The sequence below is a fragment of the Muscardinus avellanarius genome (genome assembly GCF_963383645.1).
Source record: "Muscardinus avellanarius genome assembly, chromosome: 2".
Lineage (NCBI taxonomy): Eukaryota > Metazoa > Chordata > Mammalia > Rodentia > Gliridae > Muscardinus > Muscardinus avellanarius.
In genome coordinates, this window is record NC_137787.1 from 187,458,385 (window position 1) to 187,474,658 (window position 16,274).

The 16,274-nt window shown below is 43.3% G+C and overlaps 1 protein-coding gene across 1 annotated transcript in view; it reads left to right on the forward strand.

The window, feature by feature from the left end:
- Window positions 1-5,347: 5,347 nt before the first annotated feature.
- Window positions 5,348-16,274, forward strand: part of HS6ST3 (heparan sulfate 6-O-sulfotransferase 3) — a gene marked incomplete at both ends in the record, with an annotated part of 732,556 nt that continues 721,629 nt past the window's right edge. Inside the window, one exon of the mRNA XM_080689519.1 lies at window positions 5,348-6,042. Coding sequence (XP_080545645.1) covers window positions 5,348-6,042 — 695 coding nt within the window. The remainder of the gene's footprint in view (window positions 6,043-16,274) is intronic.

Genomic DNA, 16,274 nt, shown 5'->3' on the forward strand with positions numbered 1-16,274 from the left:
AATCCCAGTACTTGAAAGGAGGATGACAGGTTCAAGACCAGCCTCAGTAAGTAGTGAGACTCATCAACCTAGAGAAACCCTGTTTCACAAAATAGAAATAAAAATCTGGACATGGTGGTGCACGTTTGTAATCCCAGTACTTGAGAAGATGAGACAGGAGGATCACACAGGTTCTAAGCCAGCCTCATCTACTTAGTGAAGCTCTCAGCAACTTAGTGAGACCCTCAAACAGGTTTGAGAATGGCATCCATGGGGAAGGAGGGAAACTACACTAACTGTATGTGTAATGTATTCATTGCTCAGTGTAATGTAAGTAGGTGTACCCATCTTTTCACAATAGATATGCATTTATTTCTTCATCAAGAACTGTTGAGCACTTACTGTATACTGGGTACTGCTCTAAGTACTTTGAATGTACCATTAAACAAGACCAGTAAGAACCCTTCCCTCGTGTGTCTTGTATTCCAACAGTATAAAAAACAAATGGTGAAGTTATTTCTTTTTTCCTCATTTTTTATTTTGAAAGAGGCTTTCGCTAAGTTACTGAGGGCCTTGATAAGTTGCTGAGGCTGGCCTCAAACCTGCGATCCTACTGCCTCAGCCGCCCAAGTATTGGGATTACAGGGTGCACCACCTCCCCCAACTAATGACAATGTTACTTCTTATTAGCAAGATTCACTCATTTAATCCATATATGTTAAGACCCTAGCGGGGTCTTAAAGCAAAAAGAGGGCTATTCATAAAAATAGAATGTTATGGGAAGTGGTATATAGGGTCATGGGCACCCCAAAGTTACAATCGTGTATTGAGCTGAAATACATTTAAAATATATATCACAATTCTTTTCGCATTTTGCCTTGACTATACAAACTCTTTTGCTTAACTTCCCAAGGAAAAAAAGAAAGCTACCACTTTGCTTTTATTTGCAAACTGCTTACCCTAGGGGCTCTTGGGTGGGAGGTTGTTTACAAAAATGAGAAGAAGTCATTTCAGGGTATAAGAGCATTTTCTGTTCTTGAAAGAGAGATTCACGCTGCCAATGGCTGACATAATCTATCTGGGTTTGAATCAGCATCGAAGGGTATTCCTATCTATATATTCTTGTGTGCAAATGTAGGGACCCAGAACTATTCTCTGTGATTATTTGGATTGTTAATCTCTCCAGGGCTTCCTCGACATTCTCAAAGGCAGATTCTGGCACCAAAGGGAAAATGGAACAGTTGAGATGCAATTTTATCTCCCAATTGAACCTGATTAAATGGGGACTGTTCTAATCAAAAGTTTGAATCCTGGGGGAGTTTAATGTTGTTAACAGGTTTGAGAATATTTGAGAAGAACAGGGAGAGAGAGAGAGAGAGACAGGGTACTAAAGTAAAGGCAGAGAAATAATCAGGCAGGAAAATAATTGTGGTAAAGCTTATTAAGGCATAAAATTAGGTGAACAAATTGCCTCACAGATAGTGTTAAGCTCGTTGCTAGACTGGCAAAGGAGGTGGAAGAAAGCTCTTTGGAAACATTATTTTTATTATTTTAATAATTTGTGTAGGAATCGTAGTAGCTGCAATCTGTTAGCCAGAAACAATTGCCAGCTGGTGTCATCGTGGAGTAACTATAGTAGGCTGAATGCAAACATGTTTTTCCTTTTTACCTGGAGCTCATTCAATTTTAGAAAGTTTCTATTCATTTTTGCCTGAATGTGAGGTCTGCCCTTGGAGATAAGGAAGCCCGTTTATCGCGTGATTTAAGAGCTTTGATTGGGTTCACACCCAGTCTCACAACTTTAATAGGGAGACCACACCTGGGACAGACTGTTTACCCAAGCAAAGTTACCTACCATTAAAAATGAATACCTGGATACATGCCTGAATTATCTACGTAATTGCCTTGATTCTATGCGTTGTTTTCCTTGAGATTACCTTAAGGAAAAGGTGGCACTCCATTATCTATTAGCAAAAGTAGATCTAAGATAATGGTCTTTGAAAAAATGTTAAAGGGGTATTTATTTATGCATGCATACATAGTATCAGCAACCGAGCTCTTATATTTGTTATAGTGATTTATTTAGGAATTCTCCTACATGATGTCTTTTAATAATGATACAATCATTTTATGGTTGTTATTGTCTTTCCTCTGTTTATCTGGAAAACCACAGATGAGAGTACCGAAATACCGCAGGATGTAGAATTACTCTCTTTGCCTATACAGCCAGAGGAGCGGGAAAATAATCTAATTGTTCGATTGCAATTCTGTTGTCTGTTCCTGCTTCCTGACTCAAAAGGTCTCCAGAGGAGAGGGAGGAAATTATGAGCTCTGATGTTGCTGCTCATTGGGTTTCCTTGGCGGTGATGTGAATGTATGCAGGGATGTTAGGAGTTTCTAATCCTGGCTTTGCTTGTATCTAACTTTCCTTGGTTCAGTCTCCTCATCTTTGAAATGGGGCATTATACTTTTTAAAAAAATCTCCTTAGAGGGTTATTCTGAGGAGCAAATGAGGTGATGTCTAGGAAAGTGCTTTCCGCTGTGCAAATTAACTGCGAGCACGCTCGTTATCCATTTGGGTGGCTAACAAGGTTCTACTTGTTCATGTGATATAAAGCAATTTTATAGAAAATAAGAAACTTCCTAAATAAGGCAACACAAAATGTAAAGTTGTTTTATTACTCAACTAAAATATATGTATATATGTATTTACATATCCATACACATATACATATGTGTGTGTGTGTGTGTGTGTGTGTGTGTGTGTGTAATTGGTGGCACTCTATCTATCTCCCTGGAGATTGAACTGAGGGACATTCTACTTCTGAGCTATAGTCCTAGCCTTATTTTATTTTTTAGGTTGAAACAGGGTCTTGCTGAGGGCCTTGCTACATTGCTAAGGCTGGCCTTAAACACACACACACATATATATATGTATATATATATGTTTGTGTCTGTATGCATATATATTGCTGTTAACTGTTAGCCTTACGTATTCAGGGAATAATTATTGGGTATTGTTGGATTCTTGTTCTGTCACAATTTCTTGCTTTGAATTATAATGTGATGCCACAAATAAGATTTTAAACTTAAATGAGAGAAAAAGGAATAGAATCAAATATGCTTTGGAGAAGCAGATTCATCCCACCCAACACCTTTCTTAGGAATATAGTCTCCTGCAAGGGCACAATTTGTCATTGTCTTTAGAGGCAAAAACAAGAAAGGAAGCGGAGCAGGGTAGCTTGGTTGAGAGGAATCCCACCCGTCTAGAACAATAAAAATAAACTTCCCATGGGGGCAAGTTTTAGCTTAAGAGAGTTGAGTGAGCAAGCTGGTGAGCCGGATTTTAACTGATGGCTGCAAAGGGGACCTGATAAATGGAAGAGATCCACACAGTGTTGGCCACTGTTGTTCTCAGGGAGAAACACTCTGTGAAGGTGGAGGGCCAGGTGCAGCAGGTTGTGGCTGGCAGGGCACCAGGCGAGGGACACGTTGGCCTGGGCCAGGGAATCCTGCTGCATGGACCTCTCCTTGAACATACTGCCCCTCTACTTGGAACACGGGTGGCGGATTGAAGCAGGGCAGTTACTCCGGCTTGAGGGTGCACCTATTCATTACTTGAAAAAACAGAAGTTGATTTTAAGCAAAAATTGGGATAAATGCAAAATGTAAAGACTTGAAAAATAAATTAAAAAAAACTTCTGCACACAAAGAATCACGTTTATGTTGGTTTGTTTACTTATTTATTGGAACTGAGTCTTGAATCCAGGGGCATTTTACCTCTGAGCTATACCCCCAGCTTTATTTTGGTTTTAGTTTTTATTTTGAAACTGGGTCCCATTAAGTTGTAGAGGGCCTAAATTGCTGAGGCTATCCTCCAATCTGTGATCGTCTTGTCTCAGCCTCCTGAGTACTGGGACCGCAGGTGTGCGCCACAATGCTTGGCTAGGGCTCGATTTATGAAATGCAGGTGAGAGTAAGTCTTATCTTTCACATTGGTGGGAAGGAGTGAGCTTCAAACATCGAAGGGCTCCATGTGTATTAAAAGAGTGAATTTTAGGAAGCGGCCCCTAAGCTCCTCCTGCGTCCTGCGGGGTTTGTGGCTGGATTGTCTCTGTGCGCAAAGAAAGACACAAAACGCGCATTGAACACAGAGCCTGACACCCAGGAGGTGCTTAGTGGTTGATAAAAGTTGTAGAGTTGGACACAGTCCGTAGTTAAGAAAGGACAGGAATAAAATATGAGCATCAGTTAGGACGCCTTGGGTAGAGATTAAATGCGGTCTGGAGCCAATGTCCCCCCCCCCCCCCCCAGAAGGGACTTGCTAGCCAGTGTGAAGTCTGGCCCAGGTGGGGGTTCCCGCGGTGTGGGGTGTTATTCCCGCAAACAAGGCTTGGGTCCACTCTACCGACCGAGAAAGCTGCCGATTTGGGGGTGTGGGATCGGCCAGCAACGCCCCCCTCAGCGCCCCGGGTGGCTCCACCTTAGCCCTTCCGCCCAATCCCTCGCTCTGCAGGCTGAAGGGATCCCCGCCCCCGGCTGCCTCCTGCGAGTCCCGCGGAGCCGCGGACTCCTCCCCGCCCGGGAAACTCCTCCAGGGCCCGGGAAGCTTGGCGCATGCTCCGTACCTAGGGCAGGTTTTTGCTGCGGGTAGCAGGGCTCCTGACACACCGGCTGGCGGGTTTGGCGGTGCCAGCCTGCGCGTGCGAGTGCGTGTGCGTGGCCGGTGCCTGGGCCGACGGACCCGGGGGCCGCAGCGGGACTCGCCCGGAGGGGCAGCGGGGCAGAGGCGCCTCCCGGGCGGTGGCCGCGGGGGCCGCTCTGCAAACTTGCGGCGGGCGCTGTCCAGCCTCGCGGGTGCGGCGCCCGGCGACCTCCCGGCCAAGGAGCGGGGCGCGCGTGCGGGGCGCGGTGCCCGGGGCGGCGGGGCCGGGCCGCGCTTCGCCCTTGGCGAAGCCCTGGCGAGCCTCATGCACCGCGGCGCTCGCGGCCAGCGCCGCCCGGCTGCCCGGCTGCCCGGGGCAGGTCCAGGACCCGCGCCCCGCTGCCCAGCGCCCGCGCGCCCGCCAGCCCCGGGCGGGAGGCTGCGCATCGCCTGAGCGCGCCGGGCGGGAGCACCGATCGGGAGCACGGGCGCGGAGCCCCCGCCGCAGCGCAGCCCTCGCCGGCGCCCGCCTCCCCGGCTCGGCTCCCAGGCCCCCGCTCCGAGCGCCCCGGGGTGCCCGGCGCCGCCGGCCAGCCGCTCGCCCGCGCGCCAGGGGCATGGAGGAGCGGCGGGCTCCGAGCCGCGCCCCGGAGTCCCCGAAACTTCCGAGCGGGCGCCCGGCCGCGCTGCCGCCGCCGCACCTGGCGGCCTGAACGCGGGACCATGGATGAGCGCTTCAACAAGTGGCTGCTGACGCCGGTGCTCACGCTCCTCTTCGTGGTCATCATGTACCAGTACGTGTCCCCCTCCTGCACCAGCTCCTGCGCCAACTTCGCGGAGCAGCCCCGCGCCGGGGAGGCCCGCGCGCCCGCCGCCCCGAGCCCCGCCCGGCGCGCCCCGGCGCAGCCCGAGGAGGGGGAGCGGCGACCCCAGCTGCCCCCGCCGCCCCGGGGCCCGGCCGCGGGGGCGCAGGGGGGCGCGGCGGCCGAGGACGACGGCGAGGAGCCCGAGGAGGAGGAGGAGGCGGAGGAAGAGGAGCCGGACCCCGAGGCCCCCGAGAACGGCTCCCTGCCCCGCTTCGTGCCCCGCTTCAACTTCACCCTGAAGGACCTGACCCGCTTCGTGGACTTCAACATCAAAGGGCGCGACGTGATCGTGTTCCTGCACATCCAGAAGACCGGCGGCACCACGTTCGGCCGGCACCTGGTCAAGAACATCCGGCTGGAGCAGCCGTGCAGCTGCAAAGCCGGCCAGAAGAAGTGCACCTGCCACCGGCCCGGCAAGAAGGAGACCTGGCTCTTCTCGCGCTTCTCCACCGGCTGGAGCTGCGGGCTGCACGCCGACTGGACCGAGCTCACCAACTGCGTGCCGGCCATCATGGAGAAGAAGGACTGTCCCCGCAACCACAGCCACACCAGGTACTGCCCCTCGTCCCGCCGAGCTTCAGGCCGGGCCCCCTGCCGGCCCCCTCCCCCGAGTCCCGACCCCGCGGGGTGGCGCTTTCCTGGGCTTGCCTGAGTTTGCTGTGAGCGGTTGGGGCAGAGGTCTGGGGATGGATGCGGGATGAGAACCCCCGGGGCCAGCGCCGGGGGGGGGGGCTTGAACTCGCGCCTCCCTAGACCGCGCTGCTTCCCATCAGCCCCGTTCGTCGTCAGAGGGGTCCGGAGCGGCTGCGTGGCTCTTTATCCTGCCTGCTGCAGAAACTCTGTAGAATGGCCGGGGTGGGTTGGGGTGGGGGGCCCGGGTCTTGGGTTAGACCAGAAAGGCCATATCCGGTGCTTAAGTTCTGTGGTGGAACCCCAAAGCCCGTAAAAGGCAGGGGAAGCTGGGAGTCGAGGCAGGGCAGGAGTTTTCCAGGCGTGGAGAAGCTGGAGACCAGCATAATCCCCCCCCACCCCCCCCATAAGTAGCTTGTCGGGGTGGCTGCTCTCCAGCTCAGAGAACAATCCTCTTGTTTCGCTTTGAAGATACACGTGCAAATTCCTGCTCCACCTCGATAACTCTCATTCTGGAGCTGGCCTTTGTTACCCAGCAATGCCAAGATTTGGGCTCATGCTGTTCTAAGCAAGATTTCCTCTCTCCCCTGGGCTGTTGCATCAATTTATCTCAAAAGTATGTGTTAAATGCCTACTGTGTGCTCAGCAGTGTGCTGTACTGAGGGGATGCAGAGATGAAGTCAGATGCCTCGTTTTTAGGAGGGAATTGCTTCCTCCACCTCTCCCCCACCTCCTTTAAAAAATACGTATGCGGTTCAGGATTAGTAAAGTTTCAAATCTTAATAGCCAATGAAACTGCTTACATTATTAACATCCTTTGAGAGAGGCACGGGTTTAAGAATTTGCTTGAATGCTCTTTCTGCCCATTGCAATCTGAAGATTAATCTGACATGTTTGCTCAAGGGACTAAAATATTAAAAGCTTGGAACACTAGTTTATTGAAGTTTTTATCTCAAAGGTTTCAAACAATTTGGTGTAAGGAAATAGGAATTTAAACACTCAGCTCAATGTGTTGATATCAGATAGGCTTTTGCATTTGACATTATGGAAAAGCTTCATTTGCTGGAAGCTACCCAGTTCTGGAATCCGCCACCACTGGAGCATCTAATTCTACTTCATTTCTCCAAGAATGAGCAAAATTTCATTATGGGATTTTACTCTGGCAGTTTTTCAAACACTTTTTCTTTTCCCAGCTCCTTTTCTTGTTTCATGGAAATTGGTTACAATAAGAAACTAGTTGGGTTTGGAATGAAGACATTAGGTTTTTGCTTTAGTGCATTTTGAAAACATATAACTATAAATACATGTGTATTTATATTTAATGGTATGTTTATACATCATGGCACTCCTTTTTAGCTCAAAACAGCTTTTCAATTAGGTATTGCTTCCATACTTCCCAGCGCATAACATTATTACTTCAGTGCGAGTGTGTCTACTACATTTCTTCCCATACTGTATTCTTTTTATTTAGATATTATATATTCCTGATGGATACCAAGGAGTTTGCTAATTGGCTTCCTGGCTTCCATTTCACCAAAACTGGAGACTTTTTATCATCAAAATGAAACGTGATAATTTTTCAGTAGGAGTTAGCATTATTTTTTATTTTTACCCATGTCTCAGATTTTAGAGGGGTAAGAGGAGGGACATAAAATTTAAAAATAATTGGCTTTGTGTTGAGTGATGAAATGATCCCACTGTTAGAGACCCTGCATAGATCACAAACAGGTCTCACTTCTATAGAGAGTACCTAATATCTCTATAACATAGAAAAATCCCACCTTGGCTATTTAAACATATGATTTGTACCGCACAGTCAAATTATTTTCTTCATTTAGTGATGGGTCATAAACATTCATTTCTCCCCAGATCACAAGTTGTCAGATACTCAGTCACATTATACTGATTTTATTTTCCTTAAAACATGTTTTTATGTGTGGTCATGTTTTGTCTGTACCACTTTTTAATCATCCTTCTTTTATGCTTACCACCCTCTCCTTCTTCCCAGCAATTCTCAATTACTTTTTTCAGTACTGCAGGAAGGAATATGTGGAGTGCCTTGCATCAAAAGCTATAGGGGAAAAGCTGAAGAGATGTTAGCCATAGCATCTTCCTAGCAGAGAAGATTGAATTAGTTGTCTGTCATTGTAATGTCTGTGTACAGCATTCTACAGTCAACCAGATTAGCCTGGATAATGGAGGGTACATTTCCACAATGCAAAATGGCAGATAATCTATTGCTACATAATGGGAACATGGTTCTACTTCAAATAGGGCTGATTCTAAGCAAAATTGAGAAGTAGATCCTGTTGATTTTATTTGCCTAGTCTCTCTGCTTTTGGTCCCCTCATTTCTCTTAAAGAACACTGGCCTTATGGGTCACAGAATGGGCATCAGCAAGGACTCTGGATTCAGAGGGATGCGGCTCTTGCGTTTACTAGCTGGGTAGCCAGGTATGCAGCTAATGACCTGGTTAGAAGGGGTAACCAAGTTAATCTCCAAAGGGTCAGTGATTATAGGATGTCCCTCATAGGGACTGTATGAGGCCGAAAGGAGCTAATGTATCAACATGCTAAGCATAGTATAGGATGCTAGGATGCTGGTATACAGTACTCAGTGTATGGGCATATAGTGATCTTGTGACATTAGTTGTTAAGATATTTTCTCTAATCAAAGCTTTCCTTCACAAAAGGATCTGAAGTCAGTTCCTTAGAGCAACTCAGTGTAAATGGGTCACCTTGACTTACAGAGATTCCATTTTTATGATTATTTGTATTGAGACTCCTAAATTTCAAACTTTGGCAAGAATTTGAAACGTATGAACATTTGGGCATCAGCCATTGCAGTAGGTGGGATGAGGAGCAGGAGAGAGGGAGGCACAATATAATGGAAGTTCTATTGATGACAAGACAAATTATCCAGAATACTAAGAAAGGAGATAGGAATGTCCAGGAGAAAGGCAAACGCCATAGTTCAACTCTGAGAAGCAACACGAGGCTGAAGGACCTGTCAGATGAAGAACATGGGCTGCAGAGGGGCAGCCTCAGGGCTGGCCACGTGGGTCTGGCCCCAAAGTAACTTCTGATCACAAAAATTGGTTCAAATACAATGGGAAGCTAATAGGAAGCTGACAATCTGAATGACCTCTTTTATCATACTACAGATGGTTATTTCCCATTGTTTTTGTGTTGCTTTCCTGTCAACCCAGTTATTACTTGATAGATCATTCTAACTGTGTTCTTTCTCCTTTTTAACTGTGTGTTTTTCTCCTTTGCCTACATGACTCAATCCTTAGGAGAGTCCTCTTTATTATTCTTGAGTATGTATAGAATCATAGCATCTTATACCTCGAAAAGAGTAAAGAGATCACCTGGTTCCACAATTTTCATGAGTAATCTAACTTTAAAAAGGTGAAATAATAAGATTAAGGTTTCGCTAAAGAATTTCTCGTTTACTTATTTATGGAATACTAGGGATAGAACCTAGGGGCATTCTACCCCCAAGTTACCCCCCTACCTTTTTCATCGTTTATTTTTTGTTTTGAAACAGGGTCTTACTAAGTTGCTGAGACTATCCCCAAATCTATGATCCTCCTGTCTCAGCTTCCCAAGTATTGGGATCATAGGTGTGGGCTACCATACCTAGTTCATTTTTATAATTTATATTTTGTGTTTTGCCCACTTTACCATTTGTCTGTGTCTACATAGTGACTATATTAATTTTTTTTCCTCTTCTTTTTTTTAAATTTATTTTTTTATTGGTGCAATGTATTCATACATTATAGTGGTATAAAGAAAATACTTTTGTAGACATACATGCGCATATTGCCCAGTTAGCCCCTACCCGATCCCCACCCCATTCCCTCCCCATCCCTCCTTCCCATGCTTGGCTTAGTGGTTGACATCTAGTATTATAGCAATTTATACAATATTAACATTGATAATCTCACATAACAGTTTCATTTGTCTGGTACCAAACTCTTGATGCCTTAAAGATAACATTTCAATATTTCTTTTTGCTTTCTTTCTTACCAGAGAATATTTTTTTCTTTCTTTTTTTTTTTAGGTAAAACTATTATACATTTATTTATTTATTTTTCAGAAAAAATCTATCCTGATATGGAATATGGACTCTAGATACCCAAAACAATCTCAAAGAAGAGCAAAGCTAGAAGATGTATATTTTCTGATTTCAAACCATATAAAGCTACAATAATTGAAACAGTGTAGTACTGTTCTAAAGGCAGATATATAAACCATTGGAGCTAAATAAAAGCCTAGAGATAAATTCTTCCATACATTGTCAAGTTATTTTTGACAAGGTTTCCATGAATTTTTGGTGGAGGAAATACTAGTCTTTTAACTAAATATTGTTGAAAAATAATAATTACATGGAAAAGAATAAAATTGGACCCTTACTTAACACATATACAAATATTAACTCAAAATAGATAAAAGACCTAAATATAAATCTTAATACTATAAGCTTTTAGAAGAAAATCTGGGTCATAAAACCTCACAACATTGAAATTGGAAGTGATTTCTTGGATATGATTTCAATGGCATAGGCAACAAAAGGGTAAATAAACTCCCTAAAAAATATATATATATATATTGTATATCCAAAGACAATGTAAACAGAGTTAAAAGTTACTGATCCTCTTCCAAGAGTTCCTCCTATGACCCATTTCTCCCTAACTCTCACATATTAGGGAATAGTGACTATATTAAGAACCTACTTCTGGCCCAATGTGGTGGCACACGCTTGTAATCCCAGTACTTGGGAGACTGAGATAAGAGGATCACAGGTTTGAAGCCAGCCTCAGCAACTTAGTGAGGCCCTTAGCAAATAAGTGAGACCAAGACCCTGTTTCCAATTAAAAAGTAAAATCGGGATGGTGTAGCTTGGAGGTAGAATTCCAAAAAAAGAACCTAATTCTGCGTGCCGGGTACTATGACAGCTCTGGAGTTTGGAGCAGTGTCAACCTTATGGGCCCTAGACTATTTAGGGAACATAGACACAGTCTTTGGTAAGTGGGTATCACTCCAATTCTTAAGTAATGCTGGAAGATATTCCTTCTGTATCCTCTTGTGGGGTCGGATGACATTTTTTTTTTCCTGTTTTCTAACCAGCATTCTTTTGGTCCTGTTGGAAAAGGTAGAGGCTGGGGCTATTATATTAGATAGGACTCTGGGTTGCCAATGATAAGAACCTAACTCAAACATATTTCAGCTTATGTAATTATCCCTGAAGGACAGGAAAGGAAAGGGTAGAGGTGGTTTCTGAAATCATTGGGACCAGAGATTCAGGGTCTTTTCCTCCACACTCTTTTGCCTACTGGTCTCATTCTATTATAGTGGGTCATTCTACAAGGTGGGTGTAAATGGCTTTCACATCTCATAGCTCAGCAAGCCAAAAGAAGAGCAGGCTTCCTCTGAGTTCCTTGAGAAGTCTTAGAGAGGGACTTGGATTAACTTTAGCTTGGCCCCGGTGACTGTTCTTTCAGCCAATCGTTGTGGCTGAGGAGAGATGATTCTCTGACCCTCCTTGTATCACAAAACTAACACTCACTCATTCTCATTCTCTCATTCTCATTCTCATTCTCATTCTCTCTCTCTCTCTCTCTCTCTCTCTCTCTCTCTCTCTGTGTGTGTGTGTGTGTGTGTGTGTGTGTGTGTGTGTGTGTGAAGGAGAGAAAGAGATTGAGAGAGATTTCAGTTATCAGAGAGGATATAGCTCCTGGGAAGTCCCTCCAATTGTGTTAAGTCTAGGTGCAAATAAATGAGAAATAAATGGATTTCAGAGCTCTTCTTTGTGTTGCACTTATGGAAAATTTGAAGTTAATCGGCAACCTAAGTTTATCTGCAGCATTTGAAAACCATGTAATTGGTAGTATTAATGTGGAAATCGGCAAAATAAGGGGAAGACATAGAGTTGCCTTCAAATACTTAGGGGGAGGAGACTTGTCCTGTATCACCCCAAAGGAGAGCACTAGGATAAGAACTGATGGGTTTTCAACTCAGAGTAAGAACCTCATAAAATTTATACTGTCTAAAATGAGCACAGGATCTTTTGTGAAGTGATGTGTTCCCAGTAGTGAAGACATTAGGAATGGCCGTCAAGCCTCTGATGTTGTAAAAGGAATTCCTTCCTGGGGAAAGGCTTAGCCTGGAAGCCTTTTATTTTAAGGACCTTTAGTTCCAAATTACGCTGTGATCAGGATATCAAAATAAAAAATTAAAAAAAAAAGATTATCAGTGAATTAGTCTGTTCTCCAGAATTTGTAAATATTTCGACCTAGGAAACTTTTGGTAAAGCACACCCCGATGGTGTAGATTATGTTACACATTTGGGGCCAAAAGCAGTAAATGGACTCTGTGTATTAGAGAATTTGCTTTTTAATAATAAGTACAAAAAGATAAGATGAGAAAATATAACACGACTTGCCACAAAAAAACAGAACCACTTTGAAACATCATCTGGTTATTGCTTTTCCTTTAGACAGCAGGCTAAAATGTTTAAGGCATCTGCAGAGCTCTGTTTCAAAGATTCTAGAATATTAAAGCTTGTACTGCTTTCTAAAGCATAATCTGTTTGATGTCTCTTCTAATTAGAAATGTTGAACTGCTAGGAAGGTTAATTTTTACCATACGGTTTGTGTGCAGTGTAAAACTAAGGAGATAAGAGATTGTTCTGTCTACATGCCATATACACTTAATTGTTCATTATGGGAGCTCTTAAAATATTGCTTCTACTTCAAACTACCAATGTTTTCTATACAGCAAAAAGAGGTTAAACTCATTGGGGTTTCGAGTGATAACAATGTAAACTGAAGGTGGTAAACAATAATAGATAACTTATTTTTTTTGCCTTTTTCTTGCAGGTCACCTTAGGAGGGTTGATTGGTTTGATTTTAGAGAATAGAATTGTTCATATAATAATGAGAAGCTAGGTAAATTTAGCCACCAATAATGTGGTTTGGCTTAATCTTAGAGTCTTATGTTATTATTCCCCAAAGCTAATTATTATCATCTCATTTTGACTAAAGACAATCAGAAGCTTAGGGCATTTGAAAGTTATTTATGCTTGATAATGAATTAAACAGTTTAATTGAGACAGGAAAATCCTAATGTGATTTTAAGAGTCACAAAATAAATTATTGGGCCAAGAAATAGGTTCAGTAGAAAAGCAATTAAATGGGGAACCACATTAATATTTTGTAGTAATCAGTTATCTTGTTTTTGAGTTTGTTAGATTGTGGATATCATGTACAAGTTGTCTGTTAATTTTAAATGGATAATATAAATTTGTTTAAATTTATATAACTAAGCATTTAGCTATGTGTTGGGAAATGTACTAAATGTTTGTTAACCTTAGAGAGCATTGTTTTTAATCCACCTCCTGCAAATATATTTTGTCAGTAAAACACACACAAAATATCCAGTATAGAGATTAAAGTATAGAAGATTCTCAGTAAATATTAGCTTTTAAATTACTTTAAAAATATCAATACCACTCGATAAGATTGTGGTCCTTTAGAAAATAGAATTATCAAATGCTTTATATCATGACTGTAATTTCAGGTGAAAATTTAAATTGTTTATGGTTCACTTTATAATTAGAAAGATGCCAACTCTTCTGCTTCTCAAAAAAAAAAAAAAAAAAAAAGAGGCCAGGGCTTATTGGACCCTGTTAGGAGATTTTTTTCCCCCAAAAGTATGCCAAAAATTAGAAATGCATTTGGGTACAGACAGATGTATTTGCATTTTGGAAAGGTTAATTTCATCATTCCCTCTCACTTTAGGAAAAAAAAATCAGCCTAAACTGAGAGGACAGGGATTTTGATGTAGTATGCAAGGATATGAGAGGTACACATAAACTTCTGGTATATTCAGAATGGAGATCATTACTGGACTCAACCAAATAGTCGAGTTGTTGGTGGTTGGAGACTGTGGTATTGGAGTGCAGGGAAAAAGTCCTTAAGAGAAATGGAAGGAAGCCAATGACAAACGTCAGCCACTGAAAATCATCGAAAATTGTGTTACCATTTGATTTGTGAATGTGATTGGGGTCATGTTTAAGAGCATGGACCCTGGCGTCCAGCGACCTGGGTTTTAATCTGGTTTACCACTTACTAGTGTATGATCTTGGGTTAAGTCAGTTATCTGTTCTGCACCTCAACTCCCTCTGAAAAACAAGAGTTCTAAGAGGGCTATCTCACTCTGAGTGTTTATAACCCACATGGCGTGCTTAAAATGTAGAAAATCTTATAGGTTAGCTGCTATTATGATTTTATAGGACTTGTCTTACACATACATCATGCTATTCTGTGTAAAGATAAAATGATAGGCAAGCCTGTGTGACCCTTTCTGAATCTGGACAATTTCATCCCAAATAATGCAAAAATAAACTCGAAAGTTATAATGTGAAAGAAAAGTCACGCGAGATAAATGTAAGTGTTAAATCTTAGCATGCTGTGGACACCCAGCGGGCCCTCTGAATAGTGTAGAATGGAAACTTGCAGTCTCTCTTTTATTCAGCATATCATTTCATTTTTATGGGAAATTAATGAAATAGCAATAAAAATGTTTAAACATATACAATTAAATTCATACATGAAACAGTCCTGTAGTGAAATTGAATTAGTTGCCTGTGGGCACATAAATATTTGTAGTTCATTGCTATTATTAATATCTTATCATGCTTTTATTGGTAACTACTGTACCATTTGCTTTCACAACCTTGCGTTTTTACACTGTACATTCATCTTTGCTCTCACATCCTAGTTCTTAAAAATAAACGTAAGAGGGCATAAATTCTAAACACCTTTCTGTCCTTGGTGTTTATTGTTTTAGCTTTACAGAATATTTTTTTTCCAAAGAATTCCAGATTTCGGATATGTAATTGTACATTTGTTTGAAGGCATCTGTATTTTGGGGCCTCTAACTAGACACTTGTAAAATTTTATGGGTTTACTTCAAAAGTGAGAGCATAGATCTAGAAAGAGGAGTTGACATGGTTTTAGACAGAGGCATGTGATAGATAACTTAGTGAGTGTGTAGAAGTCTGAAGGTAAGATCCCTATGGTACAGTAAAGAATTAGGAGACGCACCAAGAAAGAGGCCAGACAGTGGCCATGGGGAGTGTAAGTTAGAAGGATCACACCGTGAAGGGAAAGAGGGAGGACAAGAGTAGTCAAGGTGAAGAATGGAATCCCAACGGATCTGAATCCGAAAGAAGGTTAACACTGAATGGAGAAGACAGAAATTTATCTTGGATACGATGGTTTGTCTTATTAGTGCATGCGTGGGAAGCGATCACCTATCCAGGAGGCTATCTGATTTGAAGCACAAGTGTATTTAAGCGCTCCGGTTGTACATGTATTTGCTTAGACCTTCTTCTGCATCATGTTGGTGTTTTATAGCATCGGTAGCTTTCTAGGCCAGGGTCCCGGCAAGCCAAGCACCCTTGGGGGTTTTGAGGGGACTGGTTACAGGGGGCTGAATAGAGATTAGGGAGCCAGCGTTGGACCTCCAGGTACTTTTTAAAATTTGTTTTGTTTTTTTGTGGTGCTGGGAACAAAACCCAGGGGGCTTCAACTTCTGAGCTTAACTCCCAGCCCTTTTATTTTATTTTTCTTATTTGGAAACAGGATCTCATGACAGCCTCTTTAACTAGTAACAAGGGGAAACTGTTAATCCCATTGAGTCTGAAGTGGCAAAGGGTGAAAGTGGTGATGTCCTACTGATTGTATGCTGGGGGTTCAGGGAGCTCCAGGCTCTTGTTGGGGGATCTAAAAAGAGGCTCCCGGATGGGAGCATCTGTTTGTGAAAAGCATCCTCAGCCAAAATGCTGAAGCTGAGGCCTTGCGGAGGGGTGAGCGAGGGAGAGGGCCTGTCTTCCGCTTTCTTCCCTCACCTGTCTTTCCCCATTGCCATCCACTGACTGGTCTACCTGGAAGCTGTTAGTACAAGAGCTGGTTGATGTGTCCAGGGCCTCCAGCAAGACAAAGAATGATGGAGATGGATTTGCAGTTGCTGGGATGGGAGGGCTGAAACTGGAAGGTAACTTGCACAGCGTTTTAGAATAGGTTGAAGTTTCTTCTAACTCATTTTATGAATGCCCTGGTTCTGTTCAACAGATGAGACTAAAAG